The sequence below is a fragment of the Mastigoproctus giganteus genome, chromosome 3 (assembly GCF_048544385.1).
Source record: "Mastigoproctus giganteus isolate SK-2022 chromosome 3, ASM4854438v1, whole genome shotgun sequence".
Classification (NCBI taxonomy): domain Eukaryota; kingdom Metazoa; phylum Arthropoda; class Arachnida; order Uropygi; family Thelyphonidae; genus Mastigoproctus; species Mastigoproctus giganteus.
In genome coordinates this window covers 109,917,196-109,940,941 of record NC_143577.1, presented here as the reverse complement: position 1 = coordinate 109,940,941, position 23,746 = coordinate 109,917,196, and the positions used below count along the sequence as shown (strand labels likewise).

The following is a 23,746-nucleotide window of genomic DNA, read 5'->3' as shown; positions in this document are numbered from 1 at the left end:
CCCTTTCTGCGCTGTTTTGTCTCTTTCCTTAGCATTTAAATCCCCCATAATAATAGTGTAGTGGGTTTTCTGCTCATCTAGAAGGCTCTCTCTTAGGCGCCTCCGTAGCCAGGTGGGAAGGAGCAGCAGTGCGTAGCACACGCTTCTTGATTAGACCGGGGTTCGAGCCCGTCACCACCAAATACGAAGCATGCAGAAAGGTCAGGGAATGACCACCGCATATCCCGGAGCAATATGGCCTTAGTTGCTAATGCTCCTAAAAACCAAATAACAAACAAACAAACAAACCTCAGACAACATTTCAGAAATTTGTGCTCTTTGATTTCTCCACTAAAGATTCCAAAAATCTGTTAATCATTGCATAATTAGGAAAAATTAATGAATAAGTTAAACCTAATTACATGCATGTGTTGACTGGCATCTGTTACAGTTATTGGTAGCAAGCTGGCTTTATTGCCACATAATTTCCTTCAATCAGTAATCTGTTCCCTAGCTTGTTGATATTGAAGCATTGCCTGGAATTGAACTGTTAATGTGTAATCTGCTTCACGTTTCATGCAGAGGGCACTCCTGTTATTAATAGGCTTATGTGCAATTACGTGCTTCATTGAAGTGTGTGCAGTTTCACATTTGCATTTCGCTCACCAACAGGTCTAAAGGGAGTTTTAATTTCAAAAATTAATTAAAAACCATGTGGGTTTCTTACAGTTATGTTCAGAAAATATAGGTAGCATCAAAAAAAGAAAACAATTCTCAATTAATTTTTCCTGATTTTTCAAATGTAGACATGTAGGAGGGTCTAAGTTACCCTAAGTGCTTAAGGGAAGAACAATTTTCATACCAGCTGACAGTCTCAGAATGTTAGATTTCCATAATCTAAAAAATTTGTGGCCAATGTTTCATCATGTGGAATTTGTAGTCGCTGTGCAATTTGTAGTCACTATGAAATTTAATTAAAATTTTTCCATTGTTTATACATTAGCATTAATTGAGGCATATGATGCAAGAAAGCAACCTTATAGAGCATCAACCAAAAAAAAAAAAAATTCCCATTTCATCTATCCGGTCACTCCAGATGTTTGTCTAGTTCAGCCTTAAATTTATTTAAGATATCAACTTCCACAACAACAGATGGAAGTCTGTTCCAGCATTCAACTAACCACTGGCTAAAGGCAAACTTCTGCATATCTATTCTACAACTGTCTTTCCTCAGTTTGAATCTATGCCCTCTCAGGTTCTTAATCTCAGCAAGTGGAAGTATCCCATCAGCATTGAGCGTGCTGAAACCATTCAAGGCCTTGTACACCTCAATCATATCCCCTCGCAGATACCTAGTCTCCAGATGCTGCAACTTATAGAATTTAGGCCTCTTCTGCTAAGAGAACCCCTTTGTTCTTCTCACCAATCTTGTCCTCTGTACTCATTGAAGTAACTCTACATCCTTCCTAAAATGAGGCCTCCAGACCTGTACACAGTACTCAAGGTGTGGCCTGACCATTGTCTTTGTATAAGACAGTGGTCAGGTATAATCACCTCCTTGCCCCTGCTAGCAAAATTCCTATATATCATTGACAAAACTCCATGACCTGCTCTGGCAGCCTATCTGCACTGCTCAGAGAACTTCTTATCCAACTGCACAATTACTCCCAGATCTTTTTCATTCTCCACCCTCCCTGAGTGCAGTACCACACAGTTAGTACGTTTCTCTTGGGTTACTGCTACCCATATGCAGTACTTTGCATTTGTCAATATTAAACTTCAGTTGCCAATATTAAACTTCAGCGCCTCTACCTAACTTTTCTAGATCCTGCTGCAGTAGCATACTGTCTTTACTATCTTTACTATCATTAACAGCCCTGCCATCATCCGCAGACTTGGACATTAAGCCTGATGTACCTTCATCAATATCATTGATAAATACACAAAACAACAATGGGCCCAGCACCAAACCCTGGGGGACTCCACTAATAACATTAGTCCACGTAGAGCCGTGTCCATTTATTACCCTCTCTGGGCGCCTCCATAGCCAGGTGGGCAGGAGCAGCAGTGCGTAGCACACGCTTCTTGATTAGACCGGGATTCGAGCCCATGACCACCAAATACGGAGGATGCGGAAAGGTCAGGGAATGATCACCGCATATCCCTGGAGCAATATGGCCTTAGTTGCTAATGCTCCTAAAAACCAAATAACAAACAAACAACAAACAAACCCCTCTCTGCCATCTCTCACTCAACCATCCCTTTATCCATTGCAGCAACTTTCCCTTAATGCCATACCGCTCCAATTTGTACTTTGTAATAGTTATTTTTTGCGATAGTTATTGTTATTTTGTAATAGTTATTTTTTGCAATAGTTATTGTTATTATGTAATAGTTATTTTTTGCAATAGTTATTGTTATTTTGTAATAGTTATTTTTTGCATCCAGTTCCTTTGTGACCACATCGTAGTATCCAATCAAATTGATCAGACAAGCTTAACAGACCCATGCTGTGTCTGAACTATTACTGCAGTCTTGTCTAGGTGACTCCATTATTTTCCCTGGAACAGAAGTTAAACTAAGAGACATATAATTGTCACTTTTGAACACCCTTTGTGAATTGGGGATACATTTGCCCATCTCCAGTCGGTTAGGACCTCCTCTGAATCTAAGGCCGACCGGGCTAGCCGAGTGGGTAAAGTACCTGCCCGGCAACCCAAAGGTCGCGGGTTCGATTCCCGCCTTGGGCTTGGATCAAAGTACTGCAAAAACCTTGGGAGGTGCAATATGGCCACAGAAGCCGATGCGCCAATAACTACCAAATCAAAAAAAAAAAAAAAAAAAAAAAAATCTGAATCTAAGGATGCTCTCATAATAATGGCTAAGGGTTTTGCTTACTTCCCTTGCTGCCTCCTTCAATATAACTGGATAGATTCCATCTGCCCCGGTTGCCTTTTTTATGTTTAACTTCAACAATTTCTACTTCACTTTGCTCTCCGTTACTACAAATTTGTACTAATTATTTCTCTTATTACTAATTTATATAAATTTCACTAATTTTTATTTTCTGCCACGAGCCTCATTAGTTCATCCATTTAGGCCTAAATCTTGAACAGTATTTTTTAGTTGGTATGTTTTGCATCCTAGATTAATAGTAGCTTCCTAGATTAATTCTCTGAAGGATTTCCATTTAGAATGCACTGTTTTTAACATCATCAGTTGATCCCACTCTATAGAATTCAAAAACTGCCTGAGACCACTGTAGTCACCTTTATGAAAACAAAAACCGTTCACTTTACTCGTGATGCTAGTTAACATCTTTAAGTAAATCCCACATCAGTAGACTGTGATCACTGTCACTTAGTGGTTCCTTTATCTGCAAATTCCTAATGCATGAGTCATCACTTCTGATAATCAGGTCAAGAGTATTAGCCCCCCCCCCCTCTGTTTGCCTCTCGAACATGTTGCTGTAGAAAACAATCCTCCAATAAATCCACAAAAGTCTCATGAGTGATCAATCCTCAAGTTCCAGTCAGTATCTAGAAAGTTAAATCCTCCATTACAAAACATTCTGATTATCTGGCCCACTCTATTTCTCTGCACAATTGTTCGTTGCTCATCAGAGTCATTAGGCCTATAACACACTCCTCTCATTTTCCCTTTCCCAGTGTTTATGTCACACCAAACTGACTCAACATTGCATTGTCTACCCATGTAAACTGGATGCACTTCATTAGATTTTGTGTTTCTTAACTAACAGCATAACCCCTCTTCCTTTCCTACACTGTCTATCCTTTCTAGACACATTGTACTCCCCAAATTCCAATTCTGCACTGCTTATATCTGTTGACACCATGTCTCTGATATCCCAACAATATCTGCCTTTGATGCCTTGTTCAGCACTTCAAATTCATCAAATTTATTTACTATACTTCTAACGTTTGTGTACATGCACCTGTTCTTACTCTTAGTTACCCTAATACAGCCCATGTATTTACTTGTTCCATGATGACTCCCAACAACTCTTGAAATCCCCAGCACCTTGCTCTGTAGGCTGCTGCTCATTACAATAGAGGTAGTGCAAGAATCACTTTTGCCTCTGCCTGTGGCTACTGTTAATCTTTTAGTCCGTGAACCCCCCCAAGCTAACATTTTTCCGACTCACCTAACACTGCCTCGATAACATCAGCAACATTCTTGCACCTTTTCTATTTAAGGGCATCCCATCCCTATAAAAGCAATCTCTCCTGTTAGCAAGCACAGACCACTCTGAAAAAAATTCTACCCATGAGCCTTCACAATCTCCCCAGGGCCAAATTGATTCACAAGGCTCTCATCATATACTCCCTCCCATCGTGTCTGGGCAGAATTGCAGACACTTTCAAATTCAATCCTAACTCACGACTTTTTTTCAACATTGACCTGTACTTGTTAATTAAATCTACAGATCTCTTACCCTTAAGGTCATTAGTGCCAACGTGCACAACAATATCAACTTTTGTGCCCTTAAAAGATGATATCTGCTCTACAACATCATCAACTTTTGCTCCTGGCAGGACATACCCTGGGCCTGTTCCACTTATCCTTTTTGCATAATATATTACCCGTCTCCAACAATCATCGTTATGGTGATGTTTTATCATATGCATACTTGTTCCTGTGCTATTGGTATTGTTATCACAACTATTGATGATAGTAAGCAAATGTACCTGAAGCATTTGAATAGTAGTATCTAGCAGAGGTGAAATCAATATGTTTTGCTGAACAGTCTTGATGTAATTTAATAAACTATATTATTTAAAACCTGAATATCATACCTTTGCATATATTCAGATCAGTGCTAAGGTGCAGTATTTTATTGCATTATACATTTGTGTAATTAACAGACTTCTTAACACTCAGGGGAGTAATAGTAAATGTAAATATTAGTATTTCAGTTGACCAATCCTGACATACTGTTGGGTAAATTTTTAAAGTACTGCCTTTAATATGGATTTTTTTTTTTTAAAGAATACTAGAGAAAGGTTAACAGTTATAAGTTTTTTAAAGAAAACTTATAACTGTTAACCATAGTATTAACAGGATATATGATCTTGTCTATAAATTAGAGTATTGTTGCAGATGAGCATGGAAGAAGCAGATCTCCCCACCCTCCTTTTTTTTTGTCTCTAAAAGAATAGGACTGGGATATTATGATTGAATTAACAAGTTAGCATTAGCATTAGCATTAGTAGAGGCATTTGATGCAAGAAAGCAAGCTTATGCAGCATCAGCCAAAAAAAAAAAAAAAAAAACCACTCCCACTTCACCCCTCTGTTCGTTCAAAATACCTGTCCAGCTGAGCCTTAAACTTATTTAGGCTATCAACTTCCACAACAAGGGATGGAAGTCTGTTCCACCAACCAACCACTCGCTGGCTAAAGGCAAATTTCCGCACGTCTATCCTACATCTGTCTTTCCTCAATTTGAATTTATAATTAACAAGTTATTAATCAGTTTTCTTTATTTGTCTCCACATAATTCATTTCAGATAATTCTCTACTAGAGAATTACTTTGGAAGTCAGCATTTAAAGAATTGGTTGTAGATATTTGAGAAGTTTTAGCTGTTTGTGCATAACAAGGTTTGTCAGATTGGATGGTAGACTATAGTATACTGTCCTATCCACTTATCAGTTTATAGTTTTTGCTTCTCAATACTACTTCAGTCCTGCAACTTGTATCAAGTATCTGAAGATACCTTTTACCAAAGGTTGCTGATTTAATGTATTATCTGTATGTGAAACAAATTTTATGCATTTATTTTCTAAAATTACAGCATAGACAAATGTATTAGAAGTTATTTTATGAATATCAGATGAATGGAGAAACTAACATACTGAACCATTTGCTAAATATTTTCACGTGGCTGGACTCGTAAGGTTGCTGAGTTTTACTCTAAAAATATCATGAAAGAAATGTTATTACTACATGTAATGTAAAAAAAAATTTTTGAATTTGGTATTTATAAGTTTTATGTACTATATTGAAAGAGAGTAATCAAGAGATTAAAGGTGAAAAAATATCTTCTACAACAGAGATTAACCCATTAAAAGAAACAAAAAAGATGGCCTTAATCCTGGAAGGTATATTGGATTTACAACAGAAAAGGTTCAGAAATATTAGAGCCCCTGTAAGAAGCAAAAGGCGCATATTAGAATTATGCATTAAATTTCATAAAAAATGCATAATTACTTATGTGTTTTATTCTTATATTATCATATTAGTCTTAAAAAATCACTTTCCTTATGAAAGTTACAAACAACATTTAATGACCAACTGACTAAAAGTGACCAATTTCGAGCAGTCCCATGAGCTGTCACTTTAGGCAGGGATTTACTGTATATTTTGAGATAGATATCAGCACAGGTTTTATTTGTTATTTATATTACAGTAATGATTTTGTGTTTTAAACAGGCAAAAGAAAATTTAGGAATGGTAATGGTCTTTACGTTAGTATCGGCAGTTTCAGAATGGTTAAGCAAAAAAGCAGATGAATCAAAACTAAGGAAAATTGAAGAAGAAATAAAAAAGAAACAAGAAGAAGAGGAGGAAGAGAGGGTAGGTTTTGCATGGATTCATTTTATTATGGGTTTATAAATTTGATTTAATCGGCAACTTTGTGTTGGACTCTGAAAAGCTAGAATTTTTTAAATATTTTGATAAAATATAATTCACAATCAGTTTTTCCATTTGTCTTTGTATTGTATTTTTAATTAATTAGTCTTTAGTAGTTGGAGACATGATTGGTGAAAAAGATTAGTGCTTGTGAAGGGGTATGCAGAGATTAAAATTTTTCATATTTAAAAAAATAGTGTGAAGTTGAAGAAATAGTTGAAGTAGTAGAAAAAGTAGTTAGTGATATAATAAGATAAAAGACAAATAATGCTTGGACTCCTACTAAGCAAAGCTGTATAGTGGTCATTGGATTTGGTCATTGCAAGAATATAAACAAAGGCGATTTATAGTATAAACTATCAACCAGTCATACAAAGCTGGGCAATATTAATTTTATTTTAAGAGAATTTGTGATACAAATTGAAGTGTCACTCAAATTAAATCGTTTTGCTTAATAAATTGAAAAAAATGGATACTTTCCATAAAGGAAGCAGAGAAAAGTTGATAAAGTTAATTTCTGCATAAGATACACCGATGAGCCAAACAATTATGACCAGCGTGTCATTATGCAAATCGAAGCAACTGCAGGTGAACTACGGCACGTACGTGGGTCAGAACACAGTTTAAAACACACCTGATACTGAGGCGCCTCCGTAGCCAGGTGGGAAGGAGCAGCAGTGCGTAGCACACGCTTCTTGATTAGACCGGGGTTCGAGCCCGTCACCACCAAATACGGAACATGCGGAAAGGTCAGGGAATGACCACCGCACCGGAGCAATATGGCCTTAGTTGCTAATGCTCCTAAAAACCAAATAACAACAACAACAACCTGATACTGAGCTCCGTTAATCAGTGCTACTCTTGTTCTTCAGATGGGAAAGGCAGCGGACTTAAGCGAGTTCGACAAAGGCCAAATTGTAATGGCCAGACGACTGGGTCAGAACATATCCGAAACGGCACGTCTGGTGGGGTGCTCATGGTCAGCTGTGGTTAGTACCTACCAAAAGTGGTCCAAGGAGGGGGAACCCATGAACCGCCGGTGAGGTGTTGGACAACCACGCCTCATCGATGCTCAAGGTGAGCAAAGGCTCTCCTGGATGGTACGTGGCAACAGAAGGGCAACTGTGGCGCAACTTGCCGGTAATTGGAATGCTGGTGACGGGAGTAATGTTACAACACACAGTACATACATCGAACCCTGCTGAAAATGGGGCTGCTTAGCTGCAGGCCACTCTGAGTGCCCATGCTAACCATGATTCACCGGCGACAGCGCCTACAATAGACACGCGAGCATTGAAACTGGACCTTGAGTGATTGGAAGAAGGTCGCCTGGTCCGATGAATCACGTTTCCTGTTGCACCGTGTGGACTGCCGGGTACATGTGTGTCATTTACCTGGGGAAGTGATGGCATCTGGATTCACCGTGGGACAAAATCAAGCCAGTGGCAGCAGTGTCATGCTTTGGGCGATGTGCTGCTGGGATATCCTGAGTCCAGTCATCCATGTGCCGGGCACTCTGATGTCTATCACCTACCTAAACATCATTGCTGACCAGGTACGCCCTTTCTTGGCAGTTGTCTTCCCCTCTGGTGATGCCGTCTTTCAATAGGATAATGCACCATGCCACACCGCCCAGATTGTTCAAAACTGGTTCGCGGAACATGAGGAAGACTTCCGAGTATTGCCCTAGCCTCCAAATTCCCCAAACATCAATCCCATCGAGCATCTGTGGTTTGTGTTGGAACAGCAACTCTAATCTGCGGTGTCTCAACCACGGACCTTACTCCTGTAAGGTTGTGACATGCCTCGCCGGGTATACGAGCTGTTTTTTGGCTGCGTGTTGAGGACCAACATCATATTAGGTAGGCGGTCATAATGTTTTGGCTCATCGGTGTATTCTTTATTCTGAGCAGAAATTAAAATGTTGAGTAATTTAGTTACAGAGTTACCTTAGTTAATAATTCAAATCTTATTTCAGAAATTAAAACAAAGCCTTTGTGGGCAAAAGACTTGTGCAAAGTTTCATTTGTAAATTGCCAATAATCATTTAATAATCATCTAATTCTAATAATCATTTTTTCATGTTATGTTTGTATGAGATTCATTGTTTGTTTAAATATGTGCATAGTTTTGTATTTTATTCTGAAATCTAAAATCCATTTGAAACCGCTGGGATAATTGCTTCTTTCTCTACTGGCATAATTCTAATTCCTGCGTATCATTGACAGAACCTCATAAGTTGTCCTAGCAGTTTCACCACTCAGTGAAGCTCATGCTAGACTGTACAATTGCCACTAGGTCATTTTCATTTTCCACTGCCTTTGATGGTATGTTATTCTTTGATTACTGCCACCCAAATGTAGTAGTATGGCCTACTTCCTTAATGGTGTGTGTGTGTGTGTGCGTGTGCGCGCTGCTACCCAAAAGTGGCAATTTTAGTTTAACATTTATTAATGTTAAATCTCAATTGCCAATTTCTAATTCAATTATAATTTCAGCCATCTGCCTAATTTCTCTAGGTCTTGTTGCAGTATGCCCTGATTCCTATCATTAACCACCTTGCCAACCTTTGTATCATCAAGAAACCGAGACATTAAACTTGATCAGCCTTCATCAATATTGTTAATAAATAGTAAAAACAATAAGGGCCATTCAGTTTTCAGCAACCTGTATAGTTCATTCCTTTCCTTCTAGTCTCAATATAAGCAAAGAATTCTTTACTACTTTTTTTGCGTTCTTAGTCAGCGACTTCAATCTGCTATAGCTTGCCTTTACTATCCACCCTTAGTAACCTGATTATAGATTAGTATATACTTCCTATAGGCTTATGGATCTCTTGATAATTTATATTCATCCCATGAATTTTTATTGTCATCAGTTCATCTTATATCCATTTAAGTCTAACCTTGAACACTATATCTTAGTTGGGATAAAAAGCTTAGTGGCTTCTGTGATTACTTCCCTGAGCAGTTCCCATATAGTATTTGCATTTGTTAATAACATCAGTTTGTCCCACTTAATTTAATTGATGATCATTAGACACATTTGCTCTAAAATGTTGCAGTTTTGCTGCAATGGCACTAATAGATTGATTGCTTATATGTTATCGTATAAAGAATCTCAGAAGTTGCTAAGCTCAATACCTGGATTCATCTACTATATTCCATTGATGTGCTTACTTTTAGCATGAGTACAGTTGCTTTTATAGGATTTACAGGGACTTTGCATACTTATATCAAAATAATAATCAAGGGTCAAGTATTCAACCTTATGGCTTGGGCTTATGTTCAACTTAAAGACAAGTGCCTTTACAATGTTTTTGCTAACTTATTTTCTTTTTAAGTTAAGGGTTGAATACTCACCCTTTGGTCTTCAGTAAAAATCAAGTCCCTCTGTGATTGAAATCAATTGCAAGTATAGCATATGAAATATTGCTGCTAATGACTCCCTCTGTGTTGAATATGTTCGTATACACACACAAGTGAAATCTCACTCCCGGTATGGCATTGGCTACGTGAGAGTGTGGAAGGTGTCTTTCGATATCTTGGACAAAAAGGACAACCTGGAATTTGGCAGCAGAGCAATGCACTGGCATGGAGTGGTGAATGCTGCGTTTCTGCCACATCCCAAATGTTTCATAAGATTGATCCCAGGGAAATTTGATAGCCAGGGGAGCACACAAAATGCTTGAACATGATCCTTGAATCATTCCTGCACAATGCAGGCTTTGTGACTTAGGGCACTGTCTTGTTGAAAGAGTCAAGTGCTATTTGGATGCATAGACACAATGTAGTGCAGAACTTCAGGGAACAGTGCCAAGATAGGATTTGGTAGTGAGGGTGTGTTGAGTGAGGATGGAGGATATAGTGATGTCCATGTAACATCTCTGAAGTCATGATACCACTATCGCTGGCCTGTTTTCATCCAACTGTGCATCTTATTGCAGCTGTTCACCTGCAGTGAGACTGCACATAGCATGGTGGATCCTTTATTTGTCAGACCAGGCAACTTTTACCAGTTGGCCAATGTCCAGGAATGGTGCTCACTACAGGTGGAGGTGTGTCGATGATGGTTGGTCAACATGAGAATACGAACAGGCCTATCCACAAGACTGCCTGCTGGATGATGTGCTAGGAATTTTTTCTCTGTGTATTATGTATTTGTACATAGTAAAAAATGGAACTGAAAAATTAGACAATTATTTTATTAGATATTTTTTATTATAATATATTGAACAATGTAAGGTTAAGACAAAGTTAATTGAAGTACACTAATTTTTAAATTTTTCAAATAAAGAATGAATCCAGAGTTGTTGGGTTTTTTTTTTTTTTTTTTGCCCTATTTTTTCAGATAAAATTGTGTTGTAGAATTAGTCTAACTTTGCACAAAAATATTCAGTGCTTGGTTAATTTTCTCAAAGGCTTTCTTCAATTTTCAAATCCTTGTAACTGCGGTGACTCGGATAATATGTACTCAGATACCAGGGATCCCCCCCCCCTCCATATATAAACTTTATTGTTTATTTTGTGTTTCATGTGCTATAAAGGAATAAACTGTTAATTTTCAGATTGGTTCTGTAAATATGTGGCATTAATGCTATTGTAATATTAAATACTAAAATTATATAATATTAAACATTATACGCACATTGTTTTACTTAGGGCATGATCCTATTCATTTTTGGATTCGTGTTTGCTGTGTAATTTATATAGCTTGGATGGAAGCATTTCAGGAATTAAGGCCTAATGGTGCTGACTAGCAATTTTGTGCATTAGCAATTGCCGGTTTGCTTTTTTTTTTTTTTTTTTCTTTTCTTTTTTATATATATTGTTAAATCCTTATTTTACTTGTTTTAAATTTTTAAATACTAAATTTGTATGGTTCTGTAACTAAAGAACCATATTGAAAAACTATAAAATAAATGAGCAATTTGAAAAGGAATATAAAGGGTTAGAGAAAATGGAAAATTACATTTATCCACTTGGCCATCTCTCTGCTACTTCATCAGGGGCTTTGAACGGACAGATAGCCATACGAAATGAATGTCTCATTCATACCCATTTCTGTAGTCCCAATGACAGTTTTACTAATATTAATTAGCTATTTTCAATTTTGGTATATCCCAATTAATGTGAATGAAAGTTAAATTTATTTTATGTTTGGTATTTACAGCAAACTGGGATTGTAACCTATATAACCCATATATAGGTAGTCTTTTTGATTAATGAATACAATTTTTTATTGAATTGTTGAAAAGTTTTTCAATAGTTTTGCTTTGAAAATATTTCAAATTAACACATGATAAATAATAAAATAACCAAAATAGTTTTACCTCACATTTGTGTATCTACTTATTAATTAAATTTTCAGAGGAAATATAATTAAACTAATTTATAGCAAAGACTTTGTCTCAAGAAATTCTGTCAATAAGAGAATCATGTAAAGCTTCTATAAATATATGCAAGTCATACCTCCTTTATGGAAGCTGTAACTAATTCTCTTATTGAAAAGAAATATTTAAATTGGTTTTGCAATGTGTATATTCTACAGTGGAGCTTGGATAATTCGAAATTGCTTAATTTGAAATATTAGTTATTTTGAATTATTCTTCTGCCCATTGAACCTACTATTCTATAAAAAAAAAAAAAATTATAGGTACATAATGAGTTGCTGCCGCTCTACTCTGAATCTGATAGTGTCACTGATAATGTCACAGTGGTAGCCATTAAAAACATCTTAACTGCAGGAACTCATTACGAAACTGGTACAGTAAAATAAATAAAGTATTGCTGTATTATTTTTATTGAAAAAATAATTTCAGTACAATGAAATACAATGAATGGAATTTTTCATTGTACTTGTGTACAATGAAATAATTCGTATAAAATATAATAATACTAATATTATTGGTCTATGGTAAAATATGATATACATTTTTGACACTCAAATGATTTTAATTCCCGACTGAATACTCCATCATTTGTCGTTCCATTATGTGTAGCATTTACTAAAGTATTTGACTTAATATCTAAATATTAAGTCAAATATGACGTAATTGACTAAATTGAAGTTTAGTCTTAATATCTAAATTGAAGACATCTTTCATAAATTTACAAAACCTCTTTCCAGCCTCAGAATTTAATTCTAGATTGAAATCACCAGCAAGAACTATAGGTATACGAGTCCAGTAAGGTCCAGTGGCTCTTCCAATAATTTTGCCCTTTTAGTGGAATACGGCATCAAATTCTTGTTATGAATTTTTGAATTATATCTAACGACATCCCCGGAGTAATGTATATGGCAACGATGAAAATAGATTCACTTTGAATTTGCACAAAGATCCACAGATGTCTCCAATTTCATCTGATACTGCTGTTCCATTGCTGCTATTATGTTGTGCAAAGATATGTGGCTTACTGATGATAGTTGGACCTTCATGTTGATATATCGCAACACCACCACTACGAACATCCAGCCTTTTAAATTGAGTCACACATTGGAATGGTTTAAGTAATATATGTTCATCATTATTCAACCCCGTTTCACTTGATATCAATATTTTGGATTGATATAAGATTGTGTCCTTTTCAATATCTCGAACATGGGCCCGTAAACTTTATGCATTCACTGACGATATAGATATACCACTTTGTATGAAATCTTGCAGTTCATCCTGTAGAAATGGTAGCTTATTATTTTTCGAGCAAGCTAGTTCAGCACGAAGTTCTATATTACTAGTAGCTTTGCTTTGGTGAAATGTGAAATCATCGTGAGGATTTGTAATATATAAACCTTGCATTAAGGTCACTCAAGATAATGGCACGTATACAAGTTGCTGTTGATGATCTTTCTCATAATTATATACAAATTTGTCAAAGGTTCCTCCTTGAGATTTATGTATAGTCAAAGCACAAGCACATACTAAAGGAAATTGTATGTCTATATGTTAATTTCCTATTGTTCTTGAATGGAATCATAGTTGATCATTTTATAATAGGTATGGATTGACTAGGTAAATGTTTATCTTTCACATATTGTTTATAACGCGATTGAAGGTTATATCCTATTTTTGGCTCAGGAAATTACATCCGTACTCATTTAACTGTTTTGTCGTCTCAAATTCGAAATACAGGCATATCTCGAATAACGAATAGGATGCGTTCCACGAAATTACTTCGTTAAGCGAAACTTCGTTTTCAGAGGTAAAAATACTATGGCCAGAATAGGGATACGTTCCTACGTAAAGAAAATGAAAAGCTTTTTTTTCGAACAAAGAAAAGTTTTATTAAATAAACATTCAACTTACATACAAAGTGAAATCACATTTTAAAATATGAGTCTAAAGTTGATTGCTTATGCTTTTTTTCTCTTTCATTTAACAATTGCCTATACGGAGTTATTGCATTTAACACTGATCGCTTAACAATAAAACTTCTTCCTAAATCAGGATCATTTTCACTAAAAAAATTTAAACGTTTTCAATGTCATTTAAGCAGCTTTTTAAATCTTTGTTTGTTAACACTTTTTCGGCAGGAACTTCTTTAACTTCGTCTTCATTATCTTTGTCTTCGTTGCTAACAAGGTTTTCTAAATCTTCCACTGAAAAACCATCATCTTCTGCATTCAATAAATTTCGAACATCCTCTTCATCGACATTTTCGAAACCTATTGATTGAGCCATCTGGATAACTTTATTTCTAATTTCTTGGATGCTATTTTCTTCTTCTAGTACAACTTCTGGCCATATTTTGTGCCAAACTCCATTTAAGCATTTCTTAGTGACTTCTTTCCAAGAACTATCAATGTTTTCAATTGCCTTTTTAATGATGTTGTTTTTCCAAAAAGTTTTAACTGTCATTTCCTCTTTATCCTCTAGTTCAGTTAAATTGCTTAATGTTCGACGCAGATAATAAGCTTTAAATGATGCTATTACTCCCTGATCCAATGGTTGAATCAGAGAAGTTGTGTTTGCTGGAAGAAACACAACTTGACAGGAATGCATGTGTCCAACGTGTTAAGATTAGTAGGATGTCCCGGAGCATTGGCTAACAACAAAAGAGCTTTTTCTTCAAAGTTGTTTTTTTGACAATACCGTTTTACTTCAGGACAAAAGTGGTTAACAAAGCAATCAGTAAATAACTCCTTGGTAACCCACGCTTTTCTATTTGCTTTCCATATTACAGGTAAATTCATTTTTATGTTACCTTTTAACGCCCTCGGATTTTCTGAATGGTAAACTAATAACAATTTTAATTTATAATCGCCAGAGGCATTTGATCGAAAGAGTAACATTAAACGGTCTTTAGCTGCTTTGAACCCAGCAGCTGGTTTTTCTTCAATAGAAATTAAACTTTTTGTTGGTAGCCGTTTCCAGAACAAACCGCTTTCGTCAACACTGAACACCAAATTTGGTGGAAAATTTTCACGTTCAATTATTTCCTTTAGTTTTTCTGAAAACTTATTTGCGGCTTCTCCTGTTAATTTTACTATGAACCCTGGCCCGTTTTTTAAATTTCTCGAACCAACCACGAGAAGCCCAAAAGGTTTCCGTAATTTCGTCAGTTTGTTTAGATTTCAGGTGATTAAACTGGAATTTTTTTTTATGTTAAATGGGGCTTGAAATTGCGGACTTCGTTATATCGAAGCTTCATTATCAGAGGTAACGTTAACCGAGGTATGCCTGTATACTAAAGTACCAATTGCACCGTTTACCAATCCATCGACTACATCTATATTTGTAGTATTCATGTTCGGTTTTCCCTTCAATAATGATAGAATGTATGGAAGTCCTGCAGTTTCAGTCACTGACATTTTATGAATTTTATTTTGAATCCCTTATGGACATAAATTAGTAGCATCTTCTTTGGTAACAAATCTTGATTCTATAATTTTAAGTTCACCTGGTAATAATGCTTCTCCATTGCCTATTTTTGCAAGAATTTTAGAAAATGTACTATCAGACTGTTGAACAACTTGTACTAATTCATGAAATTGTAGTGAATGCCATAATTCTGGAGCAATCTCTAATGACTTGTTTCTAAATTCTTTCGATTCCAATATAGAATGAGTAATGTTAGCTTTTATTCCTACTGATTTAAATGCAATTTGCAAATTTTCTGCAGTGCGCATTGGCATAATTTTCTTTGCCATATACAGGGTGTTTCAGTTAAACGTTTCAGAACTTCTAAGAGGGGTAGGGTACATCCTGACAACTCGAAATCATATAGCAATGTGGGGTCGAAAATGCTTTCCTGAAGCGGTGTTGTACACAGAAGCACCATAAAGAAAAGAGACCGTAAGTGAGAAATCGTTTTAATAATACATGAAAAGAAGCAAAAGGTACATGGATTAAAGTAAGTGTTCGAAGTTTCTTCCACGGGCTACAATGCACGCCTCACATCTCCGACGCATGGACATCCGAACATTCTGGAATACTCCAGGCGAATTTCGAATTTCTTCGGCAGCTACTGCGATTCGTGCAACCAGCTCCTCAGCATTGTCAACAGGGGTGTCATAAACTAGCGATTTCATATGACCCCAGAAATAAAAATCAAGACATGATAGGTCGGGTGACCGAGCAGGCCAACGCACGGGACCACCATGTCCGATCCACTGTTGACCAAATGTGACATCCAGGTAGTTACGAACATCTCCGCTATAATGGGCAGGGGCTCCATCGTGTTGGAACCACATTGTCTGTTGTGTCGATGCAGAAATCTGTTCATCTCTCAAAAGTTGTGGCAATACTTGTGCAGAAAGATCAAGTAGATAGGTCCGGTTAGACGACACAGTAACAGGTAAGGTCCGATGAGGTGATCTCCCATAATACTGGCCCATACATTGACCGAAAATCGAATCTGTGCTGCACGACGTCGTATTGCATGCGGGTTCTCGACCGCCCAGGTATGGTCGTTACGCGTGTTGAAAATTCCTTCCCTTGTGAAGGATGCCTCATCGGAAAACAACACTTCAGCAGGAAAAAGGGGATTTGTAGCACATTTTCCAAGGTACCACTGTGCGAAAGCAATACGAGGTGCATAATCCTCCGGTTGCTGTGTCTGGACACGCTGCCTGGAGTATTCCAGAATGTTTGGATGTCCATGCGTCGGAGATGTGAGGCGTGCATTGTAGCCTGTGGAAGAAACTTCGAACACTTACTTTAATCCATGTACCTTTTGCTTCTTTTCATGTATTATTAAAACGATTTCTCACTTACGGTCTCTTTTCTTTATGGTGCTTCTGTGTACAACACCGCTTCAGGAAAGCATTTCCGACCCCACATTGCTATATGATTTCGAGTTGTCAGGATGTACCCTACCCCTCTTAGAAGTTCTGAAACGTTTAACTGAAACACCCTGTATAGCAATGTTGGGGAGTTACTCCATGACGATCAGATCTACGAATTTCACTCGGTGGCATCATAAAGGGAGTAATTTTCAATCCATTTTTAAATTTTCGTGCATGTTTCCCAAATATATAGCTGGAAAAGAAAGTTCTTCTGCATGTATATCAAATATATGAAACTTGTTGGAGATGATTTGTGACCCGTTGCTATACATAAATATTTATCTTTAGACCATAATGATGTTTATTGTTGAATTAACAATAGTTCATCCTCATTGTTGACAGGTTCCACAATTTCATCTGAATGTTCCTGTTCACTATCATCATTTGTTCCCCAGAAATCGTCACTCATTTTTATTCCGTAGAATTTATACAAAGGGGAATTTATCAAATACTGTAACCATTATTTTCACTATTTTCTTCTGCACACATCCTTGTAGATATGATGATTTATGTATGAGTCTTCATTTTATATGTACATTGGCGCCTCCGTAGCCAGGTGGGAAGGAGCAACCGTGCGTAGCACACACTTCTTGATTAGACCGGGGTTCGAGCCCGTCACCACCAAATACGGAGGATGCGGAAAGGTCAAGGGAATGACCACCGCATATTCCCAGAGCAATATGGCCTTAGTTGCTAATGCTCCAAAAAATCAAATAACAACAACAACATATGTACATTAATGGCATAATCGTCATCTAATTCTCTAGGTAATTGACGAACCATCGTATTTATGTTAACTGGTATGTTATTACTTGTCCAGTGATCCCATATTGTCCATGTTCATAACTTAAGCGACAAATTTGCATAAAGGGTAATCATGGTGATATCAATTGCTCAGTTACAATATCCAGTGGAGGAAATGAGTAGGATATGTTAGATATATAAATCCATTTGATATGGCCACAGTTGGTATCTGTTCCTCTTTTAATGAAGTATGACGTATTACACATCATGAAAGTACTCACTTCTTGTAAATGAAATTCCTTTTGAAGTAATTCATATGAAGTTGTTGGAAATGGTTTCAAATCTAATTGAAACCATAAACAATCACAAACATTACAACTAAATCCAAATGGGTTTTTGTACGCTAGTTTTTCAAACTCACTGTTAGCTTGTGTAGACACTATAGGGATGTCATCAGGAATCTCATTATTAGCCATTTCTAATTTCACTTTTTTTCATGTAAGATATTCCTTCATTCATTCTGCTGGAGTTTTAGATTCCTGATAAGTATCAGGCATAGTAGATCTCTGTGGTTGAATTTCATTATTTCAGCTCGAGTTTTTTTTGGTGCAGTTTGAGAACTTCCAGGCATAACAAAACACTCTTGTTGAATTTCATCTGGATTCACATTTCTGTCCAACTTCCCTTTCTTTCTTTCACGATATTCCTTCGAACGCTGGGCTGTAGATTTTGGCACAGTCACTCCGCATATTAATCATTATGTTGATATAATGGTATAACATAGCGCATCACTGCTCAGTTGTACTTGTTGCGTACAATTGAGTTTTCTCGGGTGCATGCATTGTACTTGTTGCGTCACTGCAGCAACAAGTAAAATGCATGCGCATCAGGTTTCGTGACAATTTCTAGGTAACGTAACACTTTTTTTTCAAATAATGCCAGTAAAAACATTTTTAACGTCAAAAAAGAATCATTTAATTCAAAGTTTGGATAATTCAAAATAATTTTGATGCCCCTTCAACCTCAAATTATCCAAGCTCTGCTGTAATTCATTGACTGAATTGTTTAATAATCTACTTACTTGTGAAAATGTAATGTAATATAGGAATGACTTCAGATGGATGTAATATTTATAAAAGAACTTTTAAATTCAATAAAAGTAGAATTCTTAATGGGGAGAGAAATAATTTTATGCTCCATTTCAGTGTTATTAATGGATATTGAACTGAACTGAGGGTATTGCCTGATTTTATTGTTAATTTAAAAAATTGTTAGAATATTAAGGTATTTCTGTATACCTGATAAACAAAAAAGGAAATTTCATTTTAAAATTGTCTAGAAAAAATTTGAGGGAACCTGTGTTACAGTAGAATCGTTTCTTGCATGGAAAACAAGGTTTGACTATCACTTAGCTGAATTGTATAGGCAGCAGCATATGAAAGAAGAATTTGCATCCAAAAAATTAACAGGTATTTATGATATATAACTTTTATTTAAAATAAAACTTATTTAAATATTTATTATAAATATATATTAAAAAATAATCAGCTCTGAAACATTTTACTTTTATATTAACCAGCCAGGCATTGAAATATAACAAAAAAATGTAATCTTTAAAAATTTTAATGATTCAATCTTTTTTTAAAAATCTTTTTATGGAAAAGTAAGTAAACTTTATCCAATAAAGTATTTTACTTCATTTTCTGTTTATATGTTACCAGTGTTACTATTTGTTAACCTTAATATTTACAAAAGGCAATTGGGTGTTTTAAATTGTGCTTGTATTACACTTATGCTCAATCCTTTACTAGTAGATTGTAATATTTATTAAGTTTAGTTTTATTTTATTTTTCTTTATAACAGTAATTCCAAATTCTCCATATACTACATTTTTTGGCCACTAGAAATATTCATTAGTTTTAATTGAAACAAAAAGTTTATTAATTATGCATAAAATTTAAGTGTGTTCGAATCATAAAGTAAAAACATGAAACTGTCAAGAAATGCCGAATTTAAATTTGTGGAGAAATTTATTGCCCGAAACCTTGGCATTATTCTCAGAACAAAAAATTTTTCCAATATTTAAGAAAACACTTTGAAATTAACATTTTTAAATGAAAAAAATAATAATAAATAATTTTTTTTTTTATAATTAGTATTAGTAGCGGCATATGATGCAAGAAAGCAAGCTTATGCAGCATTAGCAAAAAAAAAAAAAAAAAACCTTCCCATTTCACCTATCCATTCCCTCCAATAGTTTGTCTGGTTCTTTTTGATTTTATTTAAGCCGTCAACTTCCACAACACAGACGTAAGTTTGTTCCAGCAATCGACCACTCTTTGGCTAATGGCAAACTTCTGCACATTTGTATTCAGCAACTGTCCTCTTCAGTTTGAATTTATGCCCCCTCATGTGCATAGTCTGAGCAATGGGAAGAACCCTAATCAGCATTGAGCATTCTCAATTCATTCAAAGTCTTAAACACCTCAATCAGATCACCTCACAGGTGCCTACTCTTCAAACACTGCAATTTGCAGAACTGAAACATTTCTGGGTAAGTGCAACGGGTTTTTTTCTTCTCCAATCTCATTGCCCTGCTCTACTCATTCCAGCAGCTCTACATCCAGTGGTGAGCTATAGTGGGCTCGCGAGAGCCCATTGTTATATTTTTTTTAAATTTGCGAGCCTAATGTTGAGATGATCATTTATTTTACAAATGAAATCCTGAATGCAATTATTGAGTATCTAGAGCTGAAACGACGGTGGGCCGAGCGGGGCCCCATTCCCAGCATTTTAATGGCACATTCGATCGGCTATGTATTTTAAAATTGCTTCATTTTTGATTTAATTACAATCGGACCTCTGTTTAATGAACTTCTTTATAGCAAATTTTTTTGATTCCCCTTGGTAATTACATTTAAAATAGTTTCCGGTGAACGAAGAAATTTTCCATGTAACGAACGGATTAGGAGAGACAACTGTGTATGCATTGTTCTCACCTCTGGCCTTTAGGCAATTTAGGTAATTAGAAAGCGCGAGTTAAGGGTGAAAGGGATTATTGTTTCACAATGCTAGTGGTGTCTGTAAAACCTATGCAGTCACGTAGTCAATATGCTTTCCATAGCCAGTCAGAGGATTAAGAAGCTTCTCAACACGGATTATAGCCTCTGGTCAACCTGTGTTGTGTTTCCCCTTTACTCCTACAAGAAGTCATGTTTTTTGGAGAAGTAAGTGATCCACGCCTTCCAGTCAATTTCTCCTGTCTGTGTTTACATGGTCACAGTAGCAGAATATTCGTGTGATTCCGACACTGTATTCAAAGAACTAGTGAGAGTAGCAATGTAGGGGGGGGTGGATTGAGGCAACTAAGATATTATATAAACTTTACAAAGAGGAAATGTTGGCAGATTTTGAAACTTCGTCAAGGCTTTCACTGTGCAGAAAATGTTCTAAAATATAATGGCACACAGATAATAATTAAAAAAAAACAAAAAAAAAACTATCACCAATCTCCAAAAAACCAGCGCGAATTAAAGATGATTACTAAAGAACTTGATATGGAAACTATAAAGATCGGTCGTGTGTTCAGGCCACAATGGGCAGCTTGTAACTTACTGACGGCAATTGAGGGTTGGAGGAATTATCCCGCTTTGTGCAAACATTTTGAATAAGAAAGTTAATTAAATATTCTGGATTATTAAATCGACTTTTCAATCTCGAATTTCTTAACGATTTAGCACTAATGATCGACATCCTGCAGGAGCTCTCTTACCTTAATTAGAAGCTTTACAAAGTCGCAGCATCATTATAGTAAAAGCAGATAAATTAATTATTCTAACTATCAATGCTATTGCTAATTTCAAAAATTCTGAAGGAAATTATAAAGCTAAAATTGAGAGCATGTTGAATTTGAAGGAATCGAAAGTAAGAACACATTTAAAAAATTACCTCGTGACACGTTATTAAGAATAAGTTATTAATGCAACAGAGTAATTTTAAATTAAATAAAGAAAATAATGATACTATTGACGATGAGGAATTGATAGAAATTTTAAACATATGCTACCTGGAATCGTGGAATACAAAAGAACTTTCGTCTCTATGTCAAGACGGTGAAAAACTAATAAGAAATTTAAGTTTTCTGATAAAATATGAAATAAAAATTAATGATTTTAGAGATTTTGTCGAAGACAGTTTATCTTTAAAATCGAGTGAAATTCCCTCTTCAATTATAAAAGCCAGAAATATCTTTGAAACCACTGCAATTAGCAGTGCTTTCAGCATAATGAATAATATTGTATAAATGAATGAATAATGTTGACCATACATCTAAATGGAAAACCATTGCTTCAATTTGATGCAGATCGTTACATCAAATCATTCCTCTGTAATCATCACTCAACTTGAGCAAAGCAGAAGATCGACAACAAATATTAAAAAAGAAGTAAATTGTATATGGCAATTTTTACAATAAATTTTTCTTGAATATTTGTGTAATAATTTTTTTTATGTAATCTGTGATTTAACTCCGGGGGCTCACATCTGGTTAGTATGGGCTTGGCACACCAAGGGTCCTGAGCTGGATATCATTATTCTTATCTTTCTTGGTGATTCCTTTCTACTTCTCTCTCTCTCTCTCTCTCTCTCTCTCTCTCTCTCTCTCTCTCTCTCTCTCTCTCTCTCTCTCTGGGGATAACTTGGGGTTTTTTTTTTTTTTTTTTTTTTTTGGCTGGTGCAGCATAAGCCTCAGGCTTCCTTGCACCATATAGCTAATAATAATAATAATAGTGTACCTTTTCTAGAAGAGTTTTGTTTTTTATTTAATATTTGTTTTTATATTGTAGAATGTTTTGTGATAGTTTTTGTGATATGGGAAATATTTCGTGTTATATTTTTATTCGCAGTATTAAAATTTTATCATGAAAAAAATGTATCCATTATATTTCCCTAGTAAAAAAAGAGAGACGAATAAAAAAGTGGCGCGTGTACCGAGTACGTGCGGTAGATGGTTTTATGTGAATCCTTTGCGTTTCTTTTGGGTATTTTGATTTGGACATTGATTACGAAATAATAGAGCTTTTGTATTGTAAATATTTTATTGAACATTCGCAAATTTTTCTAATTTCTGGATGACAATAAGATACAATGGATTTATGATAACTAAAGTAACTGATGTGTACTGCGATTGCAACGTATCTAATGTCTAGAAAATAACGTCGATTGAAGTACCGACCTTGTAGTTCAAACGACATACGCAGCTGTTCGGGGCACCTAACAATGGAATGTTACGAAAATGCGAGACAAAAAATAAATTGTTGACAAATATTTGTATTGTTGCAGTCATACTTACTTCAGGAAGTATGATTGTGATGTTATACTATTAAAAAAATCTGAACAGAACTTGAAATACTATCTAGATATCATTGTAAAGAGGAGAGGGTGGCATGATGACCAGGCTGACTTGAGATATCATACTGGTCATGAAAAATGTGTCACGCGTTCTAATCACACTACTAGTGAATGCTTGGCGCAGACTAGTAGTGTGAATGTGGGAAGTGCCTCTGCCAGAAGCCTGCCACGGATGACGTCACTTCCGTGACGTCATCTGCAGCAGGAATCCCGAAGGATGTTTCACATCAAAAAGTCGGCAAAACTGCGAGCTCATTGTTAAAATATTCACAGCTCACCACTGTCTACATCCTTCATGAAATGAGGTCTCCAGATCTGTAAGCAGTACTCGTGATGTGGCCTGACCATTCCCTTATACAATGGGATAATCACCTCCTTATGCCTGCTAGCAAAATTTCTGCATATCATTGAATGATGAACTGGCCTGGCAGCCTGTCTTCACTGCTCAGAGAACTTCATATCTGACTGAACAATTGTTCCCAGGTCTCATTTTCCACTACCCTGAGTGTTGTACCACACAGTTGGTGCATTAATCTGGGATAACTGCTACCCATATGCAGTACTTGCTGATGCTGCATAAGCTCCTACACTTGCTTTCTTGCATCAGGTGCCACTACTACTACTACTACTACTACTACTACTACTTTGCAGCATTTGTAAATGTTAAACTTC

At 36.0% G+C, this 23,746-nt stretch overlaps 1 protein-coding gene across 2 annotated transcripts in view; it reads left to right on the top strand.

Moving 5' to 3' along the window:
- Nucleotides 1-23,746, top strand: part of LOC150088218 (RWD domain-containing protein 1) — a 103,539-nt gene that overhangs the window by 55,482 nt on the left and 24,311 nt on the right. For both annotated transcript variants that reach the window (XM_090370630.1, XM_090370632.1), the window contains 2 exons: nt 6,434-6,577; nt 19,005-19,134. In XM_090370630.1, the coding sequence (XP_090226756.1) occupies nt 6,434-6,577; nt 19,005-19,134 (274 nt within the window). The remainder of the gene's footprint in view (nt 1-6,433; nt 6,578-19,004; nt 19,135-23,746) is intronic.